The following is a 22,077-nucleotide window of genomic DNA, read 5'->3' as shown; positions in this document are numbered from 1 at the left end:
AGAAGGCTTCTTCTATCACCGCTTCTGCATAAGAGACGTTGGCGATTCTTTTCCCTGAACTTTCCCGCGGTGCAGGGGCGGGAGGTGGAGGTGATTGGCAGCTCCTGCAACTATTAGTCAAGCGGGACTAGCTTGAAGAGCAGATACCACTACGAATTGTCTGGCGAGGAAGGGCTATTGGCCCCGCCCCCTCCTCCCACTGGCCTACGAGAGCCTCCGGGGTGGGAGCTTTTGGCGGCAGCCAATCGAAGGTCAGTGAAGAGGAGGAGGCGGAGCAGGCGGGCGTGGTTGTGGGCAAGCACCTCTGTCGCGGTGCTTGCGGCCGGAGGGTTCCCGGGTTACTATTCCCGATCCTCGCTGCCAGGTGCTGGGCGGGGTACGGGAGCCGTGTCGCCTCGCTGGCACCTTCTAGGCTGCCTTCTGAGGCCTTGAGTGCGGCTCCATCTGGCGCTCCTCTGCGTCCCTCCGCGACCCTAGCGCCGAATATCCCTCCAGCCAACTGCCGGGGGGTCCAGGCCCCGTTGTCCCTTTCCCCACCGCGGCCACAGGCCCCTTAAGGGCCAGCTCTCCCCACTTCCCTTCCCAGGCAGGGCCACCAACGCTTCCAGCTGCCGCTCTTCTGTCTAGTCCGTGGAGGTGGTTGGTTGCCATGGTGAAGCTGGCAGCGAAATGCATCCTGGCAGGTGAGTCTGAAAACTTGCGAATGAATACAGTCTCCGGAGTCCAGAGACTTCATAAGCTATCATGAGCTTTTGTTCACGTAAATTGCCTACCCTCTTTCCCTTTCTGTCTCCCAAAGACGAGCTAATGCAATTACTGAGTGAGTAAATTACATTAGGCATGGAAGAATTGTCTTCCAGAGCACATTTGTAGCTCCAGCTGGTTTCCCGCGCTCCCTGTCATACTCTGAGACAATCGTCACCAGTTTGAGCTGTACTTCAGACGACAGACTCGTTAAAAATAGAGCTAAGCACACCATAAGTGCTTCAACTAAACCATTTGCTGTACCCCAGAGTTAGGCATCAGTGACTTTGGTGGTCTTTACTTATGAGATTTTTTTTTTCCTGACCCCATTCCTCTGAAATCAGGGAGAGGCTACAGTAATGTGCAGGTGACCGAGTTTGCAAAAGGCCATGTGTGTTGTCTTTAAGACTCAAAGTTACTGTTCTGCCCTGTGCTCAGGAGAACATAAATGTTGAATCCCCCAAAGCAGGAATCTTTGGCTTTTTTAACTGATAACATCCCAAGCACCCTGAACAATATCGGGAACATAGTAGGTACTCAATAAATATTTGTAGAATGAATGAACACGTGGCATGCACATTTGTGGTCTCTTTGTATCAGTCTGCTCATTTAGAAAAACTTTTCCCTGAATTATGGATAGCTGGGACCACAGAGCACATATGTACTTTCCTGAATCCATACTGCATGTCAGGCACGTTATGTCATCTAATCCTGTGTATGTGCATAGTACGTGGCACACTGGGGTGAGTGCTGTATTGTTCTGACCTTACTGAGGCACTGGGGTGAAATCTTTTTCTCAAGGTCACCCCCTAGTAAAGGAAGGTCATAGGCAGGATTTCAACCCCCAGATCTGCTCAAATCCGAAATTCTTAACTTGTGATACTGTTGAAATCTGTGACCTTTCCAGGTTTTTCTGACTGGCTCTGAAAAGAAGCAGCAAGAAATTATATAGAGGAAAAAGAGATTCCTTTTTTGGATTCCTCTCTTCCAGACTGAAATGGATGATACGTTTAATGACTTTTTCAATTTGGAAATAAAAGGGTCACACAGAAAGATGACTGACAATAATCTCTCAAATCAGACTGAAGCAAAAGAAATGAATGGTTCTCAAGAGAGGTCTCTAGTTTCCAGAGCGCCAGGGGAGGCAGTATTGTGTAACAAAAATAATTCTGCTGTTCCTCTGATTGGCTGTGTCCTCTTGGACAGAGTACCTCTCTGGGCCTCAGTTTCCTCATGAATTAGGTCGGAATGTTTTTTTCTGAAGTTAGTTTTTTTTTAATTTTATTTTTTATTGAAATGTAGTTGATTTATAATGTTAATTTCAGATGTATAGCAAAGCAATTCAGTTATACATATACATACATACATATATATAAACATATATTTTCAGATTCTTTTCCACTGTACCTTGTTACAAGAAATTGAATATAGTTCCCTGTGCTCTACAGTAGGTCCTTAAATGGGATTCTGTCTCTGACTGTTCTTTCTCTTACTTCTTTTTTAATTCAACTTCCATCTTGAGACTAACTTGCTGAGCACCTGATATGTGCCAGCACTGTGCTAGACTCTCACTACAGGTCATCCCAATGACCTTGCGGGGTCAGTATTAGTGTCGTCTTCATCCACATAGGGCAGCGGAGGCCCAGAGAGGTTAGGACGCCTGCCCTGGGTCACTCAGCTGGATGCAGCTGAGCTGGGACGTAGACCCAGGTGATCTGATTTCCAGAGCTTTGTTCTTAGCCCCAAACTCTATCTTCCTTAGGTCTCGATTCTAGACTCTTAGCCCTTCTCTGTACCCACTCCCTCAGGTACTTGTTTTATCTGATTTCATCCACTGCCTGGGAAGTCTCGCCTGCACTCCAACCCAGCCCTCCATTGGCAGCCTCATCTCGAGGCCTCAAGGATGTCTCCTCTTGGAAGTTTCCAGGGACCAACAGACCTCGGCACAGTGGATTCACTGTGTACAGCCCCACCTCCACCACCCAGCAAATTCTCGTTCTGCACCCGTCCCCCCCAACCCCCCGCCCCGTGTTACTTTTCCTTTCCCCTCACAGGTCTACTGTTTGCATGGAGTCAGTTGGCCTTTTTTCTCTCGCATAGCTAGTCACTGAAGGATCGGATACTCGATTCAGTGCTTAGTCAGTCCACATATTTATTGAGCACCTACTCTGTGTGAGTCGCCACTCAAGGGGCACTGGGAGCATGAGGACCAACCAGGCCTCCTCTGCGCTCAGGGAAGTACTGAGTTGTGCACAGCCACTTATAACACAGCAAGCAAGAATCAAATGCCTTTTGTGTGCCGGGGACCAGAGAAACACCTCAAGGCACAACTGCTGATTGTTCTGGTTCAGAGGAAGAGAGAAAATGACACTTAACATTTCTCTGTATTTTATGTGCCTCAAAATCACTTAACTGTTACTTAATATTTGGCAGGCATTGTACATAGTGACTCATTAAATCCTCATAATGATTCCACGAGATAGGTGCTAATTATCTGCATTTTTGTCAATGTGGCCACTCAGAGAGATTACCAACCCAAGGTCACACAGCTAGAAAGCGATGGAGCTGGAGTCTGTGCCCTAAGGACTATGATGTACTGCCTCTCAACCTACTTGGGGACAATACTCGTGCCTCCCTGGAGGGTTGCCCTGACATCAAGCCCTAGGCTGCCAGCGGGGAGCCACAGGAGCCACACAGGTAGAGACAGAGGATCGAGAGATGACCTTCAGAGGTTGTGCAGGAAGGACCTTCTTTGAGCTTTGCCTGGTAGAGAATGGGCAGGATTTGGATTTCGATTAAGGAGACCTGGAAGGAGGTTATCCTCGAGGAATTTTCAGTGATCAAGAGAATTGGAGTGGAGAGCCCAGATTTTGTGTAAGGCTAGTCAGAGAGAGAGTTGGCAGGTAGAGAGAGGTGTACCGTGGAAGGTGTCCTTGACAGGCTCTGTGTGAGAGCATGGCAGGAAGAATGCATTGTGTTGTGAAAGTCTGTCTGTGGATGCTGAGCTCAGGGTGGGTTAGAGCACGGAGAAAAATGAACAGGAGAGAGGGCCAGCTGGGAAGTGTTTTCAGTCAAGACCCAGTCAAGAAAACAGAAAACACATTAGGCATTTCAACAGAGAGACTTTAATATATGGAGCTGGTTTAGCAGGTGTCAGAGAACTTGAAAAGCCCAAAGACAATGTTGTGATGACACAGAAGTGGTAGCTAGAGGTCAGGCTTGTCAGAAGCTCGAAAAAGAAGCCCATCCCCACCCCGAGCTGGGATCCAGACCTCTGGTGGTGGTGGGGGGGATGGCACTGCCCGGCTGCGGTGGTACCCAGCAGGTGGTGCCACTGCGTGCCATGGACCCATTGCCCACTGGCCAGGAGCTCAGCCCCATGTTAGGGCAAGACACCACCAAACCAATTCCAGACCATCCTGAGGGTCTGTGTCTTGGGAGCACTCCTGGTACCAAATTTGCTACATGGGGCAAATTCCCGGCCAAAAGCAGAAACTACACGAGGTATCTCAACAGTGAAGATTTTAGTGTGGGATGCTCATTAAACAGGTTCTGAAGGGCCAGAGAGGCAAAGGGCAGCACGGAGAGTAACTGCAGGAAGGAGCCTCATCCCAGGGCGGGGGGAACAGAGGGAAGAGGGCAGGTTATCAGAACCTGGAAGTTCAGAAGGGTCCTGGGAGCTGGGCTGCAGATCTCTGAAAAGAGGGCACTGCCCTCTGATGCTGGTATTCCCGAGGTGGGGTAATAAGGCGGATCCCAGAGTGCAAAGACATGAAACAAAAACACAGCTGGAGGCGGCAGATAACATCTGCTGCTGGGGTAAAGGCCATCACTAGGATAAGGCTAAGAGGAATAGCAAGCAAAGGGGAAAGAGCAGGTCCTTTCCCCCACTCCAGCCTTCCCGTCTTGCTCTAGAACTCACATGGGCAGAACCTCGGAGGCCCCTGTCAAAGGAGAAATGTGTGTGCAGAGTCCCCACCCCGGCATCACAAGGCAGAGCATGGACTGGTGGATTTGGGGCTAAGACAGAAGCCTGGGTTGAAGTTCGAGGTAACTGGGGCAGTGTTGGCAGCTGTGGCGACAAAGGAAATGGGGGCTAGAGACACAGCAAGGAATGATGTGAGGAATGAGGAGGAGGCCAACTGAAAGTGGAGGGAAGGGGAGGGAGCCATCAGAGGTGACTGCGGGTGAAGTCAGGACAGAAGAGAGTGAAAGGGGACGTCACAAAGAGAACAAGTGAGACAGGCGGGCGTGACTGCTCAGGATCCAGCCTGGCTGTAGACACACTGAGAGTATGTGAACCCTGTCATTCTGGTGGAAACATCCACAGGGTGTTGGAAACACAAAGCTTGGGAGACGGATACTGGCACGAGAAGTGACAAAGGTAAAGAGAGTAAATGGGACAGAGTACATGGGAGCAGAGGACCACAGACGGACCCACAGGAGTGTCCACGTTTGGGAGGCAGGAGTAGGCAGAGCAGCAGGAGAACCAGGCAGGTGCAGGGTCACCAGGACCACGGGGCCAGAGGGCTAGGGAGAGGGTTGTGGGGGAGGGCGCTGATTCAAGCTGACTCATCCTTCAGAGCCATCAAGGAGCACGAGAACTGAGGAAAAACCATTGGACTTGGCGATGATGAGGTCACGGGTGACCTTGCATGGTGCCTTTGCAGACGGCACCCTCTCTGTCAAGAGCAGTGCCCCTCCCTGCCGCCGTCACCCCCGGGCTAAGCCTCCTCCCAGGAGGTCCACCGGGCTGACGAAACCCCTCGTCCACCTCTCTCCTCCACATGCCCTCAGATGCTCTGGTTCTGAGCTTGTGCTATTTGAATTTGCACTTGTCATCGGGTTGCTCTGCAAATGTGTTTATCAGGTGTCTCCCCTGCCTGCACTCACTTGGATCCCTCCTCAGCCGACACAGGAGGTTTTCCATAAATGTGGGTGACTGACTGACAGTCGGAAGAAAGATTTATGAAATTAACCAGAACAAATCTGTGGGGAATTTCACAAGCGGGATGAGCCAATTTCCAACTGGATTCAGAAGCAAAATTGAAGTCAGGAGGATGAATGCAGTCACCACATGAGAAGCAAAATGATGTGCTCTGTTTCCTCTGAGATGGATGGGTACCAACAACAGTCCAGCCTGCGATTGCCCCCCATCACAGAAGGCTGTGGGGAATGAGGGCCCATAAGGGCAGTGTTAGCTATGGCTCAGATGCGCCCCTAAGCTCTAGGAGAGGAGTGGGGTCTGGCGGAGAGTGTGATATTGCAATCTGAGGCGGGTTACCCAGCTTCTCTGAGCCTCAGTTTCTTCATCTGTCAAATGATATTAATGATAGTCCCCACTGGGGGTGGGGAGGGGGATTGGGACCTGGGAAGGAATGAAATTGTATGGATGAGTCCACGATGGAGGCTCAACCCATGTTGGTTCCCTTGTAAGGGGTGGTGGCAAATAGAAAAGCAAGACCTGACTAGCTCACTCAGACCCCGAGGAGTTAACGTGAGGTAAAATGCCACGAGTAATCAAATAATTGTCTCACAGGAGAAAATGATAGGTGAGAAAAGTCAAAACTGAAAAGTGAACAGAGCGACAGGCAATTGAGAAGTCAGGTAAAGAGGTGCTTTGAAGCCACTTGTGAAATAGGGGGCGAAGGTGAGGCAATTGCACCAAAGGATGCAAGTCAGAAGGACATGAGTGCAGTGGTGACGTTGCTGAGGATCACGGTGGTGAGAAAGCAGAGGACAGGTGTTCCGCCAGGGCACTGGGGGATGGGGGGAGAGTCAATGAGAGACTCTCAAGGTGGAAAAGATTTGGTCAATGAAACAGCGTGGCATCTAAGGAGGCCAGGCGGAGCCGTCAGTGGGGACGTGGGGAAGGTACAGGGGAATTAAGGACGGGGACCTAGAGCCTGCAGCGCCCTGGGTGGCCTGGGAGAAACTCCAGAATAAATTGCCCTTGACAGTCTTGTGAAAGGTCTCAGACTTGAAACCGGGACATAAACCTTTGGTTTTGAGTTACCAATTTATGGGGCTATCTACTAACAAAGGAAAGCCGAGGAGACAGGCTTGGTAGGTATAAGATGCGCTTGGAGGAACCAGCGGCTGTTGCAGATAGACTCTGGGGAGAGGCCTCTGGGAAGATGGGTCCGCATTGGTCACAAATGGGCACCAGAAGGTGGAGGTGGAATGTATCACTTGGAAGCGGGTTTCAGGATGGCAAGGGCAGCCCCTGACTTTTTGTTTTTCATAAATGTAGAAACCCACCCAACTCTCAGTGCTTCCCCTCCCCCCACCAAGAAGTATGCAGGATTCTAAGGATGGAAGCTATAAACTCAGAGTGGTTCAGTCAGGTGCACTTGTAAGTCTGTGCTTGGTCACACCTCCTCACCTTCAAGACTTCAAAGTAAATTCAAGTTTGAAAGTGATGGGTTTTCCCCATAGAGGTGTTTCAGTGGAAGAGTGTCAGTTCTATTTCCAGTGCTCCAAAGCCCTCCTTCAGCTCTGTTACCTTCTGGGTCGGTTTTTGTGGATGAAAGGATGAGCCTGGAAGAAACGAGACCGGCCCTCACGGGTTCTGAGGCTCGGTCTCCTGGATCCATTGCCCTGCCGGCAACCTCAGAGCAAATTCCCGTGAGAATCAAGCACATTTTCCCCGAAAACTCATTGAAGTTTTTGGTTTCTAGACTAGTGTTCTGGAGTTTGAGAGTCTCAAGTCAGATTAGGATGAAAGCAGAGTTTTTCTTCTACTCTGACCTCACAGGAGACCCAACGGTGGGCAAGACCGCCCTGGCGCAGATTTTCCGCAGCGATGGAGCCCATTTCCAGAAGAGCTACACCCTGGTGAGAGGTGGGGGGTGCAGGCCTGGTGGAGGATCGCTTTAGGAGCAGTGATCAGATGACCCTGGGGAGATGACTTCCCAAAATGCCTTAGGAAGCCCTAAAGGGCCTGCCGAGGGGCTACTGAATGACCACAAGCCACAGGGCGTGGGGCTGTCTGTGGAGCAGACGAGCTGGTGGTGGGCTGGTCATGTGCAGCTCGCTTGTAGCCGGGAGCTTACAAGACTAGGTCCTCTCTGATTTCTGCCCCAGAAGTGAGTCCAGAACACAGACACGAGCTGGGGATATGCCTCCCAGGGCCAGGTGCTCATCCTGTCCTGCACCAGCACCCCTGGGCCCCCTGACATGCGTGGTCTCCGTTTATCTCTGCAGACAACCGGGGTGGATTTGGTGGTGAAGATGGTGCCAGTCCCTGACACTGTGGACAGTGTGGTGAGTGGTGCCCTTGCCCCAAAGGGAGCTCGGTGCTGCTCCAGCTGGCCCGAGGGCTCAGTAGTCACCGCCTTCCTCCCTGGGAGAGAGGCAGTGCAGGGACTTCGCCTAGACTTGTCTGAGCGTCTGGGAACTGAGTGAAGGAACACTGGAAGCCTTCCAGGGAAGGGCTGAGGAAGAGGAAGTGAGGAAGCCTGGGCTCTGGACCTCACGCTCACAGAACTCACTTAGTATCAAGGTTCTCAACCCAAGTCCCTCTATGGGAAGGTTCGACTCTTGAAATTGAATTGCAAGATGTTATGTTTGTATGTGCTTTTCTAGAAAGAAGGTTTAAAATCGCCAGGTTCTTAAAGAGGTCCATGAGCAAAAAACAATGTTAAGTACCCCAGATGCAGTGAGAAGGAATTAGATTAATGAACAGATATCTGATACACAAAGCAGATGATGGTACCAATGTTCAGACAGCGCATGCCTGGGATCAGCACCAGCCCAGCGGGAGAGTCAATGCCTGGAGAGAGCTTAAGGGGGAAATTAGGGGAGACTTCCTGGAATGGCAGCATCAGGAAGGGGCTCTCACCCGGGCCGGCGGAGGCTGGGACACGGGCAGGAAGGGTCATCCTGTGCCTCCCTCAGAATCACACCTCCGCCATCCAGACCGATGACAGGCTGTCCTACTTTAAATGCCTTCCCCGGGCCTACTCGGTGACCTCCTTTAAAAAGAATTGTTTTAAGATTTGAAAATCAATTTGGTTAACAAAGTGCAGGATGACCTTTTGGAAACCGGAGCACTTGTCAGCCTGTTTCGCATTCTGTTCTGCCAGGTGGGAAGTCAGCTTGTTCCTGGTATTTTTGCTCTGGGGTTAGGGGAGGTGAGACACTGCCCAGAAAGCTGGTTGGTCGGGGAGACCATTGTACTTGAGGTCATTCCTTTTTCCACCATCTTCCTCATGCCTGGGGCGAAAGAGAAAGGTGTGTGCGTGTGCGCATGCGCAGATCCCCATGAAGCTGAGCTGGGAGGGATATTTGGGGTTTACTGCCAGCAGTTTCCCCACGTGTAGACTTTCTCAGGACCTGCTTTTCTGATTCCAGGAACTCTTCATTCTTGACTCTGCCGGCAAGGAGCTGTTTTCTGAAATGCTGGATAAATTGGCAAGTAGCATTCGGTCTTTTTCCAACCACCACCACCACCACCACCTCCCTCCAAAGGTTTGCCCCCTGCGATGCTCTCACAAAAGTTTCACTGCACCAGGGCCGCCAGGAGAAGCTACCGAGGCAAATCTAAGGGCATTCCTCCCAGCCTTGGGACTTTTGGCCCCTTGGAGGGTAGGAGCGGCTCATGCACGTGATTTGTGGTTGCCCCACCCCCACCCCCCGGCCAGGCAATGGACTGACCAGGTTCCCAGTGTGCCAGAGCTGTGTGGCTCAGTCCTAGCCGCCCCCTACTCTGGGGGCCCCTTCTTTGAAGGACCCCCCGCCCCTCGCTGGTTTTCTTTCAGCCCTCCTCCTCCACCTCCTCCGACTGGAACCAAGATTTCCTTCCCCTCTAGGGGGTGCCCTAGAGGTCCCATAGTGAGGCTCACCTTCCCTGCCCAGCCCCTGGTCCCACTAGGGTGGGCTCTGGGACAGGCCCCTGCTGCCCTCCTAGGCTGGTCCAGCCATCCTCCCAGGATCCATCTTGCTGTACCTTCCGAAGTAACAGTTCAGCTAATTTGGGCCAGTGAGCTAATTAGAAGGTTTGAGATCTCCAGGGCCCTCCCCTGCCTTTCCAAGAACAGCTACATTTTAATAGGAACTGTTTTCTGTTCCCCTTTTTTTGTTGTTGTTGTTGTCTAAGAGAAATAGATCTAATGATGGTCATTGCACACAGGGCTGGCCTCACGCAGCAATTCTGATGTTACCACATGCCTGCTGTGCACATGGCCTGGCCCTGGGTGCTTCCCTGTCTGGGCAAGTCAGGGCCACACACTCCTGACCAACTCACACCCTCCCCCTCTAGCTCAGACCCCGGGCTCTTCCAGTCCGGCTCTGGCTCCATCCTAGGCCTGTCCTGGGTCCCCTCACTGAGGCTTGGAGGAAGGCCTCTCCTGCGTCTGCGCAGGGGAGGTCAGTGTGGTTCTAGCTAGAGTTCTTGAGTTAGTCTACGGAGTGAAGATATGAGGGGCTTAGCAATTTAGCCTAAGCTCCTCTGAGAGCCAGCATAGCCTTGGGGGCAGGAGGATGAGGCCTCCTGAGCCCATCCTGGGCTGACCTTTCAAGGACAACCAGAGGGAAAAGAATTCTCCTTCACATCCTGGGAGGTCATGACACCCCAGAAATAAACCAGACTCTAATTCTGCAGGATGGGGGCCCCCAGAGACCAGGGCATGGCCGAGAGTCACATGGACCAGGGTGAGCATCGCAGCCTGAGCAGGGCTGTCCTGCGACCCCGTGCCAGGCAGCAGGATGGCCCAGGACTCTGAGCAGCCCCTGAAGGTGACAGCCCTTGAGAGCATAGCTTTTAATTGGGACAGCAAATGCTGTCCAGTGGTTGGTCTGGTCTGAATTAGAGCTGATACACTGCAGCAGAAGCAACAAGTGCCCTTTGCATTTTGAACAGGAGGCCCTTATTAAGAAGATGTAAGCAAACCAGCTTCCAGTGACTCGCTAATGAAACAAGGATGCCCTCTCAGGCCTGCAAAGCAGAAAAGCATGTCGATTTGCATGACAGTGGGCCCTCAGTAAGAATGAGTTAATGAAACCCGGGAGGGCAGAGCACTTCCGGGTAGAGAAAAGCCTCAGCCCCACCCTGATGTTTCAAGCCTGTCTGACCTGGGCCAGTCAATTCCCTCTCCCAACTCAGTTTCTTGGGCTCCACGGTAGGGATCCTCTAATCAGCCCTGCCATGGTGGGAGGTTTCCCAATGATGCACAGAAAATGCCCATGCAAACTCCTGCCTTCGCCATTGTCATCACCTTCCCCTGGGCCTTCCCCACCGCCGCCGCGGCCCCCAGCCCTCCCATTCATTCCTGTGGGTCAGTCGCTCTCTTCTGTAGATGAGGCCCCATTTCCTGACTCACATCCCCTTTAGAATTTTTCATTTCCCTCCACCCAATGGTTCCTTCCCTTGGAAGGCCGCATTTCCTCCCAGCCTAGAAGTTACTTGCGCTGTCAGTGATGTGTGCGCATCCTGTCCCTCTTCCACAGTGGGAAAGTCCTAACGTCTTGTGTCTCGTCTATGATGTGACCAGCGAGCAGTCCTTCACCAACTGCAGCAAATGGCTGGAAAAGGCTCGGTCCCAGATCCCAGGCACCGCCCTTCCAGGTACGAGCTGCAGGCACCCGCAGTCTCCAGCAGCATCCCTGTCCTTCAAGTTCAAGAGCGCAATGTCATGGCAGAGATAGCCGTGGGTGCAAGAAAAGGGTGTCCTGGACAGATTCAAAGTGTGACAGTCTGGACTGTACACTGATTCTGCCTCTTATCAACCATGGAAACCTCCATGAGTTGCCACACCTCTGTGTGGGTCTGTAAAATGGGCCCAATGACACCCACCTGGCAGGGTTGTGGGGTGACTCAAGATAATAAGGGGTCAGGTGTTATAATATGAACGTGAGTTGTTATTTCTGGAAAGCCAACCCCAGGGAAGCCTGCCTCATTTTCTCCTGTATGTGGAGCATCAGTAAACATGCAAGCCCCGTTGTCACTTCTGAATGCTTTCAATCAGTTTATTTGTCATCCCTATGTGAGATCAACAAATTGTCCTCATTACAGAGCAGGGAAAGCGATCTCCAGAGACAGGCTTGAAAATTAGCTACAGCGGATGCAGCTGGGAACAGAATGAAATTACCTCCGAGTCTCTGACTCTGAGCCCAGTCCTCACATTAGTATTAATGACCATTTTTAAAGTTTGCCCCATGTACTAGGAATTATCACAAAGGCTCACATCAGTTTGGTCCTCGCCTTTGCAGCCTTCGCAGCCTTAGGGAGACAAAGCGGACAGGTACCTGTGAGGTCTAGAAAAGGGGGCTGAGCAAAAGCTGTGTGTGAAAAGCGCAGGCCATCTGCTCTGCTGGGGCCCTCGGGGGCAAAGGCGGAGTTTCTGGTCACCTTGGGTCAGGCAAGCCCTCTCAGAGGACGTTTTACACCCTGCAGAGGCAGGCTGCTTGCTCTTTTCTCTCTCCAGCTGTCCTCCCAGCCTGGCACAGTTCAATGTGATGCTCTGCTTATCTCTTTTGAGTAGGTGTGCTGGTGGGGAACAAGACAGACCTGGCCGGCAGGCGAGTGGTGGAGTCAGCGCAGGCCCGGGCGTGGGCACTGGGCCAAGGCCTGGAATATTTTGAAACGTCCGTGGTAAGTGTCTCTGCCTGCACCGTAGCCAAGTCTGGAGCCGGCCTCTGCTGGAAGCGGTTTTTCATGTGACCTCACATGCATTGAGTTGTTATTCCGCCATATGCAGAGTCTAATTTGGAACTGATGTTTGCATCCTTAGCCCAAGGTCTTTCCTGAGTATAGCAGAAGTCACTCATGTGTTACATGATCAGCCAGCCAGCCAGCCCTGGGAAAAGCTGTATCTCCATTAGTGAGAAATACAAGGGTATTGTGTTCAATTACAGTGATGCTTCGCGTTTGCATGAGGCTTGATGGGTTCTGGCATTGTTGGAACAGTATTTCATAGACCCTCAAAATCATGATCCAGGAGCTGGCCCCGTGGTTCCCACTTTGTGCTGAGGTGAAGTGACCGGCCCAAGGTCACTCAGCTAATAAAGGGTGGAGCCAGGACTCGGATCCATGATGTCTGGTCCCCCTCAGTGCTCCCTGTCTCACCTTGCTGCAGCCCCAGGGTGACCCCAGGCCACAAGTGTCCTCTGGTGTAGTCAGCAGGAGCCCTCGTTAAGGGGGACAGTCAGAGTGACTGGTTCCCGGCACCATGAGTCCACGATATCATGATTTTGGCTCGTTCATAATGTCAGGTGAAGCTCCCTTCCTACGTAGGGAAATTTGAGGTCCTGGCCTCCCTGCAGGAACCGCCCAGAAACATCCATTTCAGAGCCAGTAGGGACCAAGGTGGCTGGCTGCTGTCCCCCTCGCCGGGGCATGCCTCAAACACCCTTGGTGGTGACTTGGACCTCGCTCCTGGCCTTGCGGCCTCTGGCCCTGATTCTCTGGCCCTCCCAGGCAGTCCATGGGCTAGTTAATAAATAGCCTGGAGGTCATTTTCCACTCAAACTCTGCTTACACTACAGGCACTATTGTTGCGTCTATGAAACTTGACAAATGTTGCTGTTCAGTTGCTGTATGGGTGTGAATTTCTTAAATCCCCCCAAAGCTTCCTTAAGGAAATTATAGCGAGGAAAGGTGGGTGCTCTGATTTCTGATGGTGAAAAGCAGAACTAGCTGTGGCCCCCTCGGCACGTTAGTTAACCTGTTGGTGCCTCAGCTCCTCACCTATGAAATGGAGATAACAAAATATATCCCTCATTGAGTAATAAATATGAGAATTAAGCCTGATGGTGGATATAAAAACATTTAGCACAAAGTCTGGGGCATAGTAAACACTCAGTAAATGTTAGCTTTTTTTAAGTACAAATATTCCCCCCCTAGTAATCTTGTTTACACTCTTATTACTAAATCCTTGTATTCCTAGATGGTACAAAGATAAATGTCCGTCTTACCTCCGGTCCAGTGATCACAAATGCTAAATTAATGAAGTTCCAATTAGCGAGCTTTTACTGTGTAGAGGGCTTCCCGTCTTTTACACAGCACACCTTTGGGCAAAGCAGTCAGGGGTACCGCCTGCAGCCAACAATATCTTCATTTCCCCTGTTCCTGCCTCCATTCATGCTCGTGAAATTGTATCCCCGCCCCAAATTTCCCAAGTTCCCTGGACCACTTGACGGAACTCAGAAATTAACACCCGCTCCCAACACTTCCATCAGCAAAGGCCACTGATCTGCATGTCTCAAGTCCGAGCAGGTGTTTAGAAACCAGCAGGTATAAATTATGTTTGAGGAGGCTGCAGTTAAGCACTTGGTATTAACTGTGCAAGTTAACCAGTCCCCCCTGAGTTGATGCTAACAGAGGCACCACTGGCAGCTCGGTTAAGAAAGCTGTAATTAAAAAGAAAATATAACCAAATGCTATTTGAGACGCAGCCAAGTCTTGACACCAAGCCCTTCTCTTCCTCTCTTCTTCATAAATGCAGCAGCAATTGTCCTGCAGACCTAAAGGAGAAACCTACGTGGTCATTTGACTTTTTAATTTATAATTCCATCCCCAGAACATACTCACTTTAAAACTGGAGGTTTGTACCCTTTGACCACCTTTACCCATTTCTCCCATGAACCCCCCCACCCCTGCCACAACTGCCCTGGCAACCACCAGTCTGCTCTCTGTTTCTATGAGTTTGTTTTTTTTGTTAGATTCCACACATAACTGAGAACATACAGTATTTTCTCATCTAGCTTATTTCACTTAACATAATGCCCTCAAGGTTCATTCATGTTGTCACGGATGACAGGATTTCCTTCTTTTCCAGTATTTTGTAATATTTAGGCTGAATAGTATTTCTCTGTGTGTGTGCACGACATTTTTTTAATCCACTCATTCATCAGGGTAAACTTAGGTTGTTTCCACGTCTTACCTGTTGTCTCGGCAGTGAACATGGGGATGCAGCTGTCTCTCCCAGGTGCTGGCTTCATTTCCTCTGGTTTTATACTAAGAAGTGAGATTGTTGGGTCATACGGTAGTTCTAGTTTTAATTTTTGAGCAACCTCCCTGCTATTTTCCATAGTGGCTGCACCAGTTTCCATACCCACCAGTGGTGCACGAGGGTTCCCTTTTTCTCCACATCCTCTCCAACTCCTGTTATCACTTGTCTTTTGGATAATAGCCATGCTAACAGGTGGGAAGTGATATCTCACTGTGGTTTTGATTGGCATTTCCCTGTTGGATAATAATGATCAGGACCTTTTTTTTTTTCATGTACATGTTGGCCATTTAAATACCTTCTTTGGGAAAATGTCTATTATGGATCCTTTGCTCATTTTAAAAACTCAGATTATTTGAGTTTTTACTGTTGAGTTGTATGAATTCCTTATGTAGTTTGCATATTAACTCCTAATCAGCTGTGTGGTTTGCAAATATTTTCTCCCATTTCATGAGTTGCCTTTTCATTCTGTTGATGGTTTCCTTTGCTGTGCAGAAGCTTTTGAATTTGATGTGGTCCCGCTTAACTGATTTGTGCTTTCATTGCTCATGCTTCTGGTGTCATAGTCATAAAATCATTGCCAAAAACCAATGTCAAGGGTCTTTTTCCAATGTTTTCTTCTAGGAATTTTATGGTTTTGGGTCTTAAGTTCAAGTCTTTCATCCATTTTGAGTTACTTTTTGTCAGTGGTATAAAATAGGAGTCCAGTTTCATCCTTTTGCACGTGCATATCTAGTTTTCCCGGCACCATTTATTGAAGAAACTATCTTTTCCCAATGACTATGCTTGGCTCCTCTGTCAAATAGTAGATGAGTATCTACGTGGAGGTTATTTGGCTCTCAGTTTTGTTTCATTGGTCTTTGTGTCTGTTTTTATGCCAAGATCATACTCTTTTGATTACTGTCTCTTTATAATATGGTTTGAAATCAAGACATGTGATGCCTCCAACTTTGTCCTCCTTTCTCAGGGTTGCTTTGGCTTTTTGGGGTCTTTCGTGGTTCCTCTATAACTTTCTAACCCTCCTTAATATTTGGCATTTTCACAACAAAAAATTAAAAAGCCTTTCTTTAAACAGAAGTTAAAATTTTTTTAATGCATTGTCTATTACTGTAAGAAATTAGACAATATTAAATAAAAGTGAATTCAAGAAATATCCAAGTGGATGGCTCCCCTTGCAGGAGGGTGAGGGGAAGGGACCGGGTGTCTGTGAAGCACCCACTGTGTGCCTGGTGTTTTGTACACATCACCTATCTAGGCTTCTAACAGACCTACGAGTCAGCCGCCACCATCCCTATCTTACTGATGACAAACAGGCTCAGAAAGATTGTGTGGCTTTCCCTTGTTGCCCAGCTAATGAGCCGGAGAACCAGAACTAGAACACAGGCCTGTCCAGTCTGGTAACCTTGTAGAAGGGGCTTTGAGCTGCCGCAGAGCCTACTTTGGGGGTCTCAGGGGTGGAATTCTGGGCCAGATCGAGCACTGGTCTGAGCCTGCTCCAAGAATTCTGCACGCAAAGCAGACCGACTCTCCGGGTGTCCAGACTCTGTCAGCGGGATTGTGCTTCGTCACTTAACAAAAGGATCCTGTCATTGGCAAGCCCTCCTAATGCATTTGGAAAATAGTTCCGTTTACATCTGCTATTTCAGGAGCACTCCTTGTGCATAAAGAGCCTTGCCTCCATTGAGTTCCTTGCTTTTCATGTTGCGTTCTCCCAAGACCAAGCTTTCAAGAGCTTTCAAATTCATCTCAAGATCCTCATGCGTGTGCTTTGTGGACGTCATGCTCTTCCCATTCAACAGTTAACTATACTTTCAACCAATCTAACATTTTACTATTTGACGTTGGCGTTGCCTAGGACGTGATGCTCTGCCCAACCAAAGGTGCCTTACACGTCTAACTGAGTTATTATTGCTCTTTTGTCCCACTGGAGAGCGACGGCCTTCCTGTCCTTGGCGGTCATGAGCCTAGTACAGACACCCAGCGGGGCCACAAACGGTCCTGTTAGCCCTCAGCACTCTCTCAGCCCTGCCGCCTCCGGTTCTGCTCTTGGCGACTTGTCCCGTGCACCTTGGGACTTCCCTGGCTGGAAAGTCCAGGTAAATTTCTCCGCAGGAACTGGTTTCCTTTGCGTTTCCCTCATCTGGGCTGTCGGGATGGAAAGGCTGCTTTTCGCAAACTGGGGGATCTGAGTTCTAGACTGGGCCCTGCGCACACCAGCTGGGCCCCTGCTCCCCTCCCCTCCCCTCCCCACCACCCCGCCACTGTCTGGAAAACGAAGGCGCTGAGCTTGATGACTTTGTTCCACTCTTTGTTTGGGAAAGTGTCCCATTTTGTTGGGGATATTTCACTGTCTCTTATGAAGGCTGCACTTCGCCAGCTGCCCAGGACTGTTTGAAGACAGGTTCCTGTGTGTTCATAGTTTGAGCTACTGTCTTAAAAGTAGTAGGTACTTTTCTTCTGCCAACTTATTTCTTTAAAAATAATTTTTAAATATGCAAGGGCATGCACCAGGAGAGTGAGAAATGACAGCTGTTAGGTTGAGAGGGTGCCATTCTCTTTCCTGTGAGCTTGTCATGCTCACCCTGTAGGCTTGGTTCTTCTCACCCTACAGTGGAGAAAATCTAGGGCGAGTTCCAGAACTTTTCTGATCTCACTCAGATAATAAAAAATCCGTTGGGCACCTTTAGTATTATTCATTATTCATTATTTCAGTTATTAAAATGCCCAGTCCTGAGCGATTGTCAAAATTCTTAATTTACAGTCAGCGCTGCCTCCTGAGCCTGCCCTGGGAAGCAGGGCCAGGCTGCTGCATCGGTGTTTCTGGGCCTGCGCTTCCCCCCAGCTCACTGTGTTGGGACCTGCTGTGGCCCCTCGGGACTTGCCAGGTGCCTCGGGCTGATGCTCCTTGAGCACTTCAGAGATGCCCTCCCTGTCCCCATCGGGCACTCTCTCACCTGCAGCGTCCACCTTGCAGATGACACCTCCTTGGGCCGGGATACCCCCTCCTCCTTCCTGCAGCCTTGGTTCCCAGCCATCCATTCTTGTGGGAACCCACCACCCTCCCGGAGGCTGCCCCTTTAAGACAGCTCCAGGCTGGGCTCCCACTTGGCCCGCTGTTGGTCCAGACCGCAGCCCTAGTTTGACGGAGGAGGCAGTGTGGACCGTCCCCAGTTTGCCTTCTCCTGGCTAAGCCATCTAAAGAGCCAGCCCCAATCTCACCTCCATTCTTTCTCGGTCCAGCACTGGCCTAAATCCCCAGGCTGCAGTCTTCTTGTGGGACCCTCCCACTGAGCTCCAGGTGAAGGAGAAGCACCCCTCCTCTGGGGGAAAGGCCGCAGCAGCGCCCCCCGACAGGCGAGGTGGGTCCATCCTGCCTGGTCTTCCCTCCAGAGCACGGAGGGCCTTGCTGTCTCCTGTTTGGCTTTGACCTTTGGGGCCTCAGTTGAAACTGAGTGGGAAAGGGTCTCGTTTTAACGAACTGTCACACATATAGTGAGAGTCACTCAAAGGACAGGCTCTGTGGGAACAGATCTAGGTTCAGGTCCAGCTCCATCATAGACAAGTGTGTGGCTTTGGGCAAGTGACCTTACTGTCTCTGCGGCTCATTTCCTTCTTGTAAAACAGGCATAAGGGTGGCAGCTGCCCCGAGGGGCGAGAAGGAGAAGTGGGGCAAAGATCGGAGCCCCTAGCAGGAGGGAAGAGCGAGCAATGCCAGCTCTCTGTGATGATCCTAAAACCAACCAACCAACTTCTTCAACTTGTCTCTCCAGAAGGAGATGGAAAACTACGAAGCGCCCTTCCACTGCCTGGCCAAGCAGTTCCACCACCTGTACCGGGAGAAGCTGGAGGTTTTCCACGCACTGGTCTGAGGGGCTGGCTGGACCGCCCAGCGCTGCTGGGAACTCGGCATGGGCTCCGTCTCCTTGGAAGATGGAGTTGCCTGGGCACTTCCAATCTATCGGGACAGCTTTAAATAAAATCAGGAGAAAATGCAGAAGCAGCTTCTCAGTCCGTTCTTGGCCAGGACAGCCCTTCTGCCATTTTACACTTTGGCTCCAGCTTTCAGAGCAGCCCCAAAGCCTCCCATGTTGGGAGTCTGCGCTTGTGACGGTGGGCATCCCTGACCCTAACCCTGAAGGGCCTTCCCCCGAGCGCACATCCCACAGTGGTATTGGGATCTGCTGACAATTTGCGCCAGTTGAGCTGCTCGGCTTGGAACTTGCCACGTGGCCAGGGGAGCTGATGGCCCCCTTCTTGTTCTAACAGACTCAGCTTTGCTGCCTGTTCCAAGGCCCAGATGCCAGAGCTCCCTGGCAGTGGCTACTGTCCCTGGCAAGACAGTGCCCTCTGCCGGCCGCCCTTGGTGCCTCTTCTTGCTAAAGACCCGGCCCCTCCCAGCTGCCGGGAACCCTGTGCACCCAGGGAGCCAAGAACGAGGCCACTTTCCTTTAATGACCCGCCTCTCGGCGAGCCGGGCAGCAACCATAATTCTTTGCACTGAGCTTGACTGTTTTCCATCGTGTCTCTGCTGCCAGATTAATCTTCCTAAAACACCACTTTCATCGTTTCACTCGCCTGATTAAAGACCCACAGAGATTCCTCACTGCCTCTTACATCAGGGCTGCGGGCCGCGGTCTGGCATCGAAGGCCGCCTCTGACTGTCACCCTCACCTGGGGGTCTCGGCTTCTTTCAGCCCCAGGGCCTCAGGGGGTCGTCACCCTCTTTCAGTCCCCACGCCACCCACATTGTGCAGAGCGCGGCTTTGGGGGTAGACAGACCTGGGTTTGTCTGGTGATAGTGATGGAATGGAAGTGACTCCGGTTCTTGTGTATGACCTGCCATGTCGCTACATGCGCTAAGCACATTACACAGATGAGCTAATTTAACCCTTACAATGTGGAGTCTAATCGTCCCACTTTGACAGATGAGGAACCAGAGTCAGAATCATGGATGCCAGAGCCCAGCCCACAGCTGTTGCCCAATTCTGCGTCCTCCCGAGCTTGGCCGGGAGTGGGAGGAGGTGAGGTCTAGGCTGCCCCTCAAGGTCATCGTGAGAAGTGAAATACCGGTGAAGGGCATCGGGCACAGTGCCAGCCGCCTCAGGCCCTTCCCACACCCCTCCTGTAACTTCTCAGCACAAACTCACTGTAGCCACAAGGGTCTTCTTACTGAGTCACCCTTTGAGAAGATAGTTACAGATGGTCTATGCTGTGCCGGGCATTTTTCTAGGCACTAGTCATGTCAAGCTGCTGGTCTCTTGTCCCCTGTTCCAGAAGGGAAGATCTACAATAAGCAACCAAGGGGACATGGAGGGGACATTTCCAGTTGCCCCAGAATTGGTTACTGGGACCCGCAGCTGTGGTCAGAGATGCTAAGAAACCTACCTTCTAAAGAGATCACAAAAGGCTGGGGCCAGACACCTCCTTTGGAGTGTTTTGGGGTTGGCAGAATTGGCCCTGCTGCCAGGGGCCACCCCCAGCCCCTCTGCTCCTTGCTCTTTCTTGTTTATGTAAGAAAACCGAGTGGTCAAGAGGAGGGAGTAAGGGTGGACAATGTCGGTGAATGTGTACCTCTCCTTCTCCAGCCCCATCCCCAGAACCGGGCAAAGGAGACCCCCAGAGAATCCTCCTAAGATGAGACAGGAGATGCTGCCAAGAAGAGGAGGCTGGCACCGCGCTCCCTGGCTGCATGCTCGCTGAGCTGCAGGAGCCTGGTGCCAACTGCAGGGACAGGGTGGTGAGGGCGTCCTTGGGGGAGCTTGGCATACATCCCCAGGAGTTGTGCCCGGCCCCCTCCAGGGGGTTTGGGGAGGAGGGAGAAGACTGCACCGTCAGCAGGGGGAACAGGTGCCCCCATGGCAGCTGTACATGACCCCCAGAGGGCTCATGTAGGGACCTGCATAGAGGGGAGTCGTTGGGCAAAGGGACACTGCAGGATAAGGCACACTGCGCCTCCCCCCGCCGGGAGAGGTCAGGGGCCTGTTCACTGGCCGGGCTGAAGGGGGATATGCCTGTCCCCTCCTGAGGAGATGCCAGTCACGGAGGAGGCTCCACCCCAAAAAGGTCCTTCATTCAATGTGCCCCAGAGAGAGGGGGAGAGAATGCTCTTGTTCCTCTCGCCCACTTCTGGAGAGGAGCTTTGAACCAAGACTTGGAGTTTTGATCTGATCTGGTCTGAGTTTTAATAACTAAGCGTGCCCGAAGTGTGCTGGGATCTGCCCGACATGAAGACCCAGTGGAATGGGGACTGGGCAGAGCGGACGGGAGGAAGCAAGCAGAAAAGGTAAGGTGGGTTAGGTTTGGAGCCCACTGAGTGGAAATTCCCCAATAAACTGGTTCTACAAGTAAATAAATGAGGGAGTTTCAGGCAGTGCTGAGTGCTGTGCACAAAGGATGGGGCTATGAGAGCTAGTGATTTGTGGGTTGAGTTGGCAGGAGGGACTCTGAGGAAAAGTGACATTTGAGCTGAGGTCTGACAGCCAGCCACGTGACCACCTGGGTGAAGAGCCATTCAGGCAACCAGGGAGCAAGTGCAAAGGCCCTGAGCTGTGAACAGGCTTGGAGCATCAAGGAACTCGGGGCCAGTGGGGATGTTGTCTGGTGTGTGCTGGGGAAAGCAGAAGGAGGTGAAGTGGGTAGGGGCCATACTGGAAGAAATTTGGATTTTATCACAAAAGCAACAGGAAGCCAGTGGCAGGCAGACAACATAGCTTTTATATACTGATACATCCTCACTATTTGGGGAACGTAGTAAGTGGATACTAATTACTTCTCTTGCCTTAAGACTACATTCTCAATGAACAAACACAAAATGCATGCCCGTGTCTGCAGATTTGTTCAATCAACAACCTTGGCTGAAAACCCACTACATGCCGGTCCCTGTTCTAGGAACTGGGGACTTGCTGGAGAGTAAAACAAAGGTCCCCTCCCTCAGGGAGTTTACATTTTAGTGAGGTGATAAGAGAAATCCTGCAGTCTGACAGATGGTAACAGAGCAGGGGGCACAGAGTGGGTGCCAGGGAGGGGGTGGCCATATGAAATAGGGTGGTCAGAGAAGACCCCCTGAACAGGGGACATTTAAGCAAGGTCTGAGAGAGGGCAGAGCATCTGGCACCCTCTCGATGTGGTTGGTTCATCAGCCCCCTCAGAAGCGGAGAACACCCCCCTTCCACTTCCTTGCCCCGGCACCCAGTCCTGGAACTCCTGGGGTATCTGGAGTTGGATGGGACTGAGTCGTGCCCTAGAACCACCTACAAGCCATGGAAGAGAAAGATGAGCCAGCACTTGACTTCCAAATCCCAGTGGAACCCAAAAAGCTGCCACGCCAGGTCCGCACTGCCATGGCACGGAAGCCAAGCACTTCTCTTGCTGTCTTTGGGCTCAC

At 51.2% G+C, this 22,077-nt stretch overlaps 1 protein-coding gene across 3 annotated transcripts; it reads left to right on the top strand.

Annotated features, from left to right (window-relative positions):
• Window positions 1–97: 97 nt before the first annotated feature.
• On the top strand, window positions 98–18,690 carry IFT27 (intraflagellar transport 27). Of its 3 annotated transcripts, none has more exons than XM_072973454.1 (8): window positions 98–251; window positions 587–683; window positions 7,502–7,581; window positions 7,951–8,010; window positions 9,100–9,159; window positions 11,194–11,311; window positions 12,228–12,337; window positions 18,464–18,690. In XM_072973454.1, the coding sequence occupies exons 2-8, from the start codon at window positions 650–652 to the stop codon at window positions 18,560–18,562; spliced, it is 561 nt and encodes a 186-aa protein (XP_072829555.1). In that variant the 5' UTR covers window positions 98–251; window positions 587–649; the 3' UTR covers window positions 18,563–18,690. The 3 variants fall into 3 exon arrangements, 2 of the variants coding, with proteins under 2 accessions (XP_072829555.1, XP_072829554.1); XR_012078644.1 differs by lacking the exon at window positions 98–251 and adding an exon at window positions 16,624–16,789 and having other exon boundaries at window positions 269–683; XM_072973453.1 differs by lacking the exon at window positions 98–251 and adding an exon at window positions 286–364.
• The last annotated feature ends 3,387 nt before the right edge of the window (window positions 18,691–22,077 follow it).

This window comes from Vicugna pacos, chromosome 12, assembly GCF_048564905.1.
Source record: "Vicugna pacos chromosome 12, VicPac4, whole genome shotgun sequence".
In the NCBI taxonomy this organism is placed as follows: Eukaryota; Metazoa; Chordata; class Mammalia; order Artiodactyla; family Camelidae; genus Vicugna; species Vicugna pacos.
Note: the sequence above shows the minus strand (reverse complement) of the source record. Positions and strands in the feature narration are given on the sequence as shown.

Excerpts from the sequence above, each read along its gene's own strand:
- IFT27 (XM_072973454.1), top strand. The coding sequence starts at position 650 with ATGGTGAAGCTGGCAGCGAAATGCATCCTGGCAG. Across the intron at positions 684-7,501 it reads AGCGAAATGCATCCTGGCAG|GAGACCCAACGGTGGGCAAG; the intron begins GTGAGTCTGAAA and ends CTGACCTCACAG. Across the intron at positions 8,011-9,099 it reads CTGACACTGTGGACAGTGTG|GAACTCTTCATTCTTGACTC; the intron begins GTGAGTGGTGCC and ends TTCTGATTCCAG.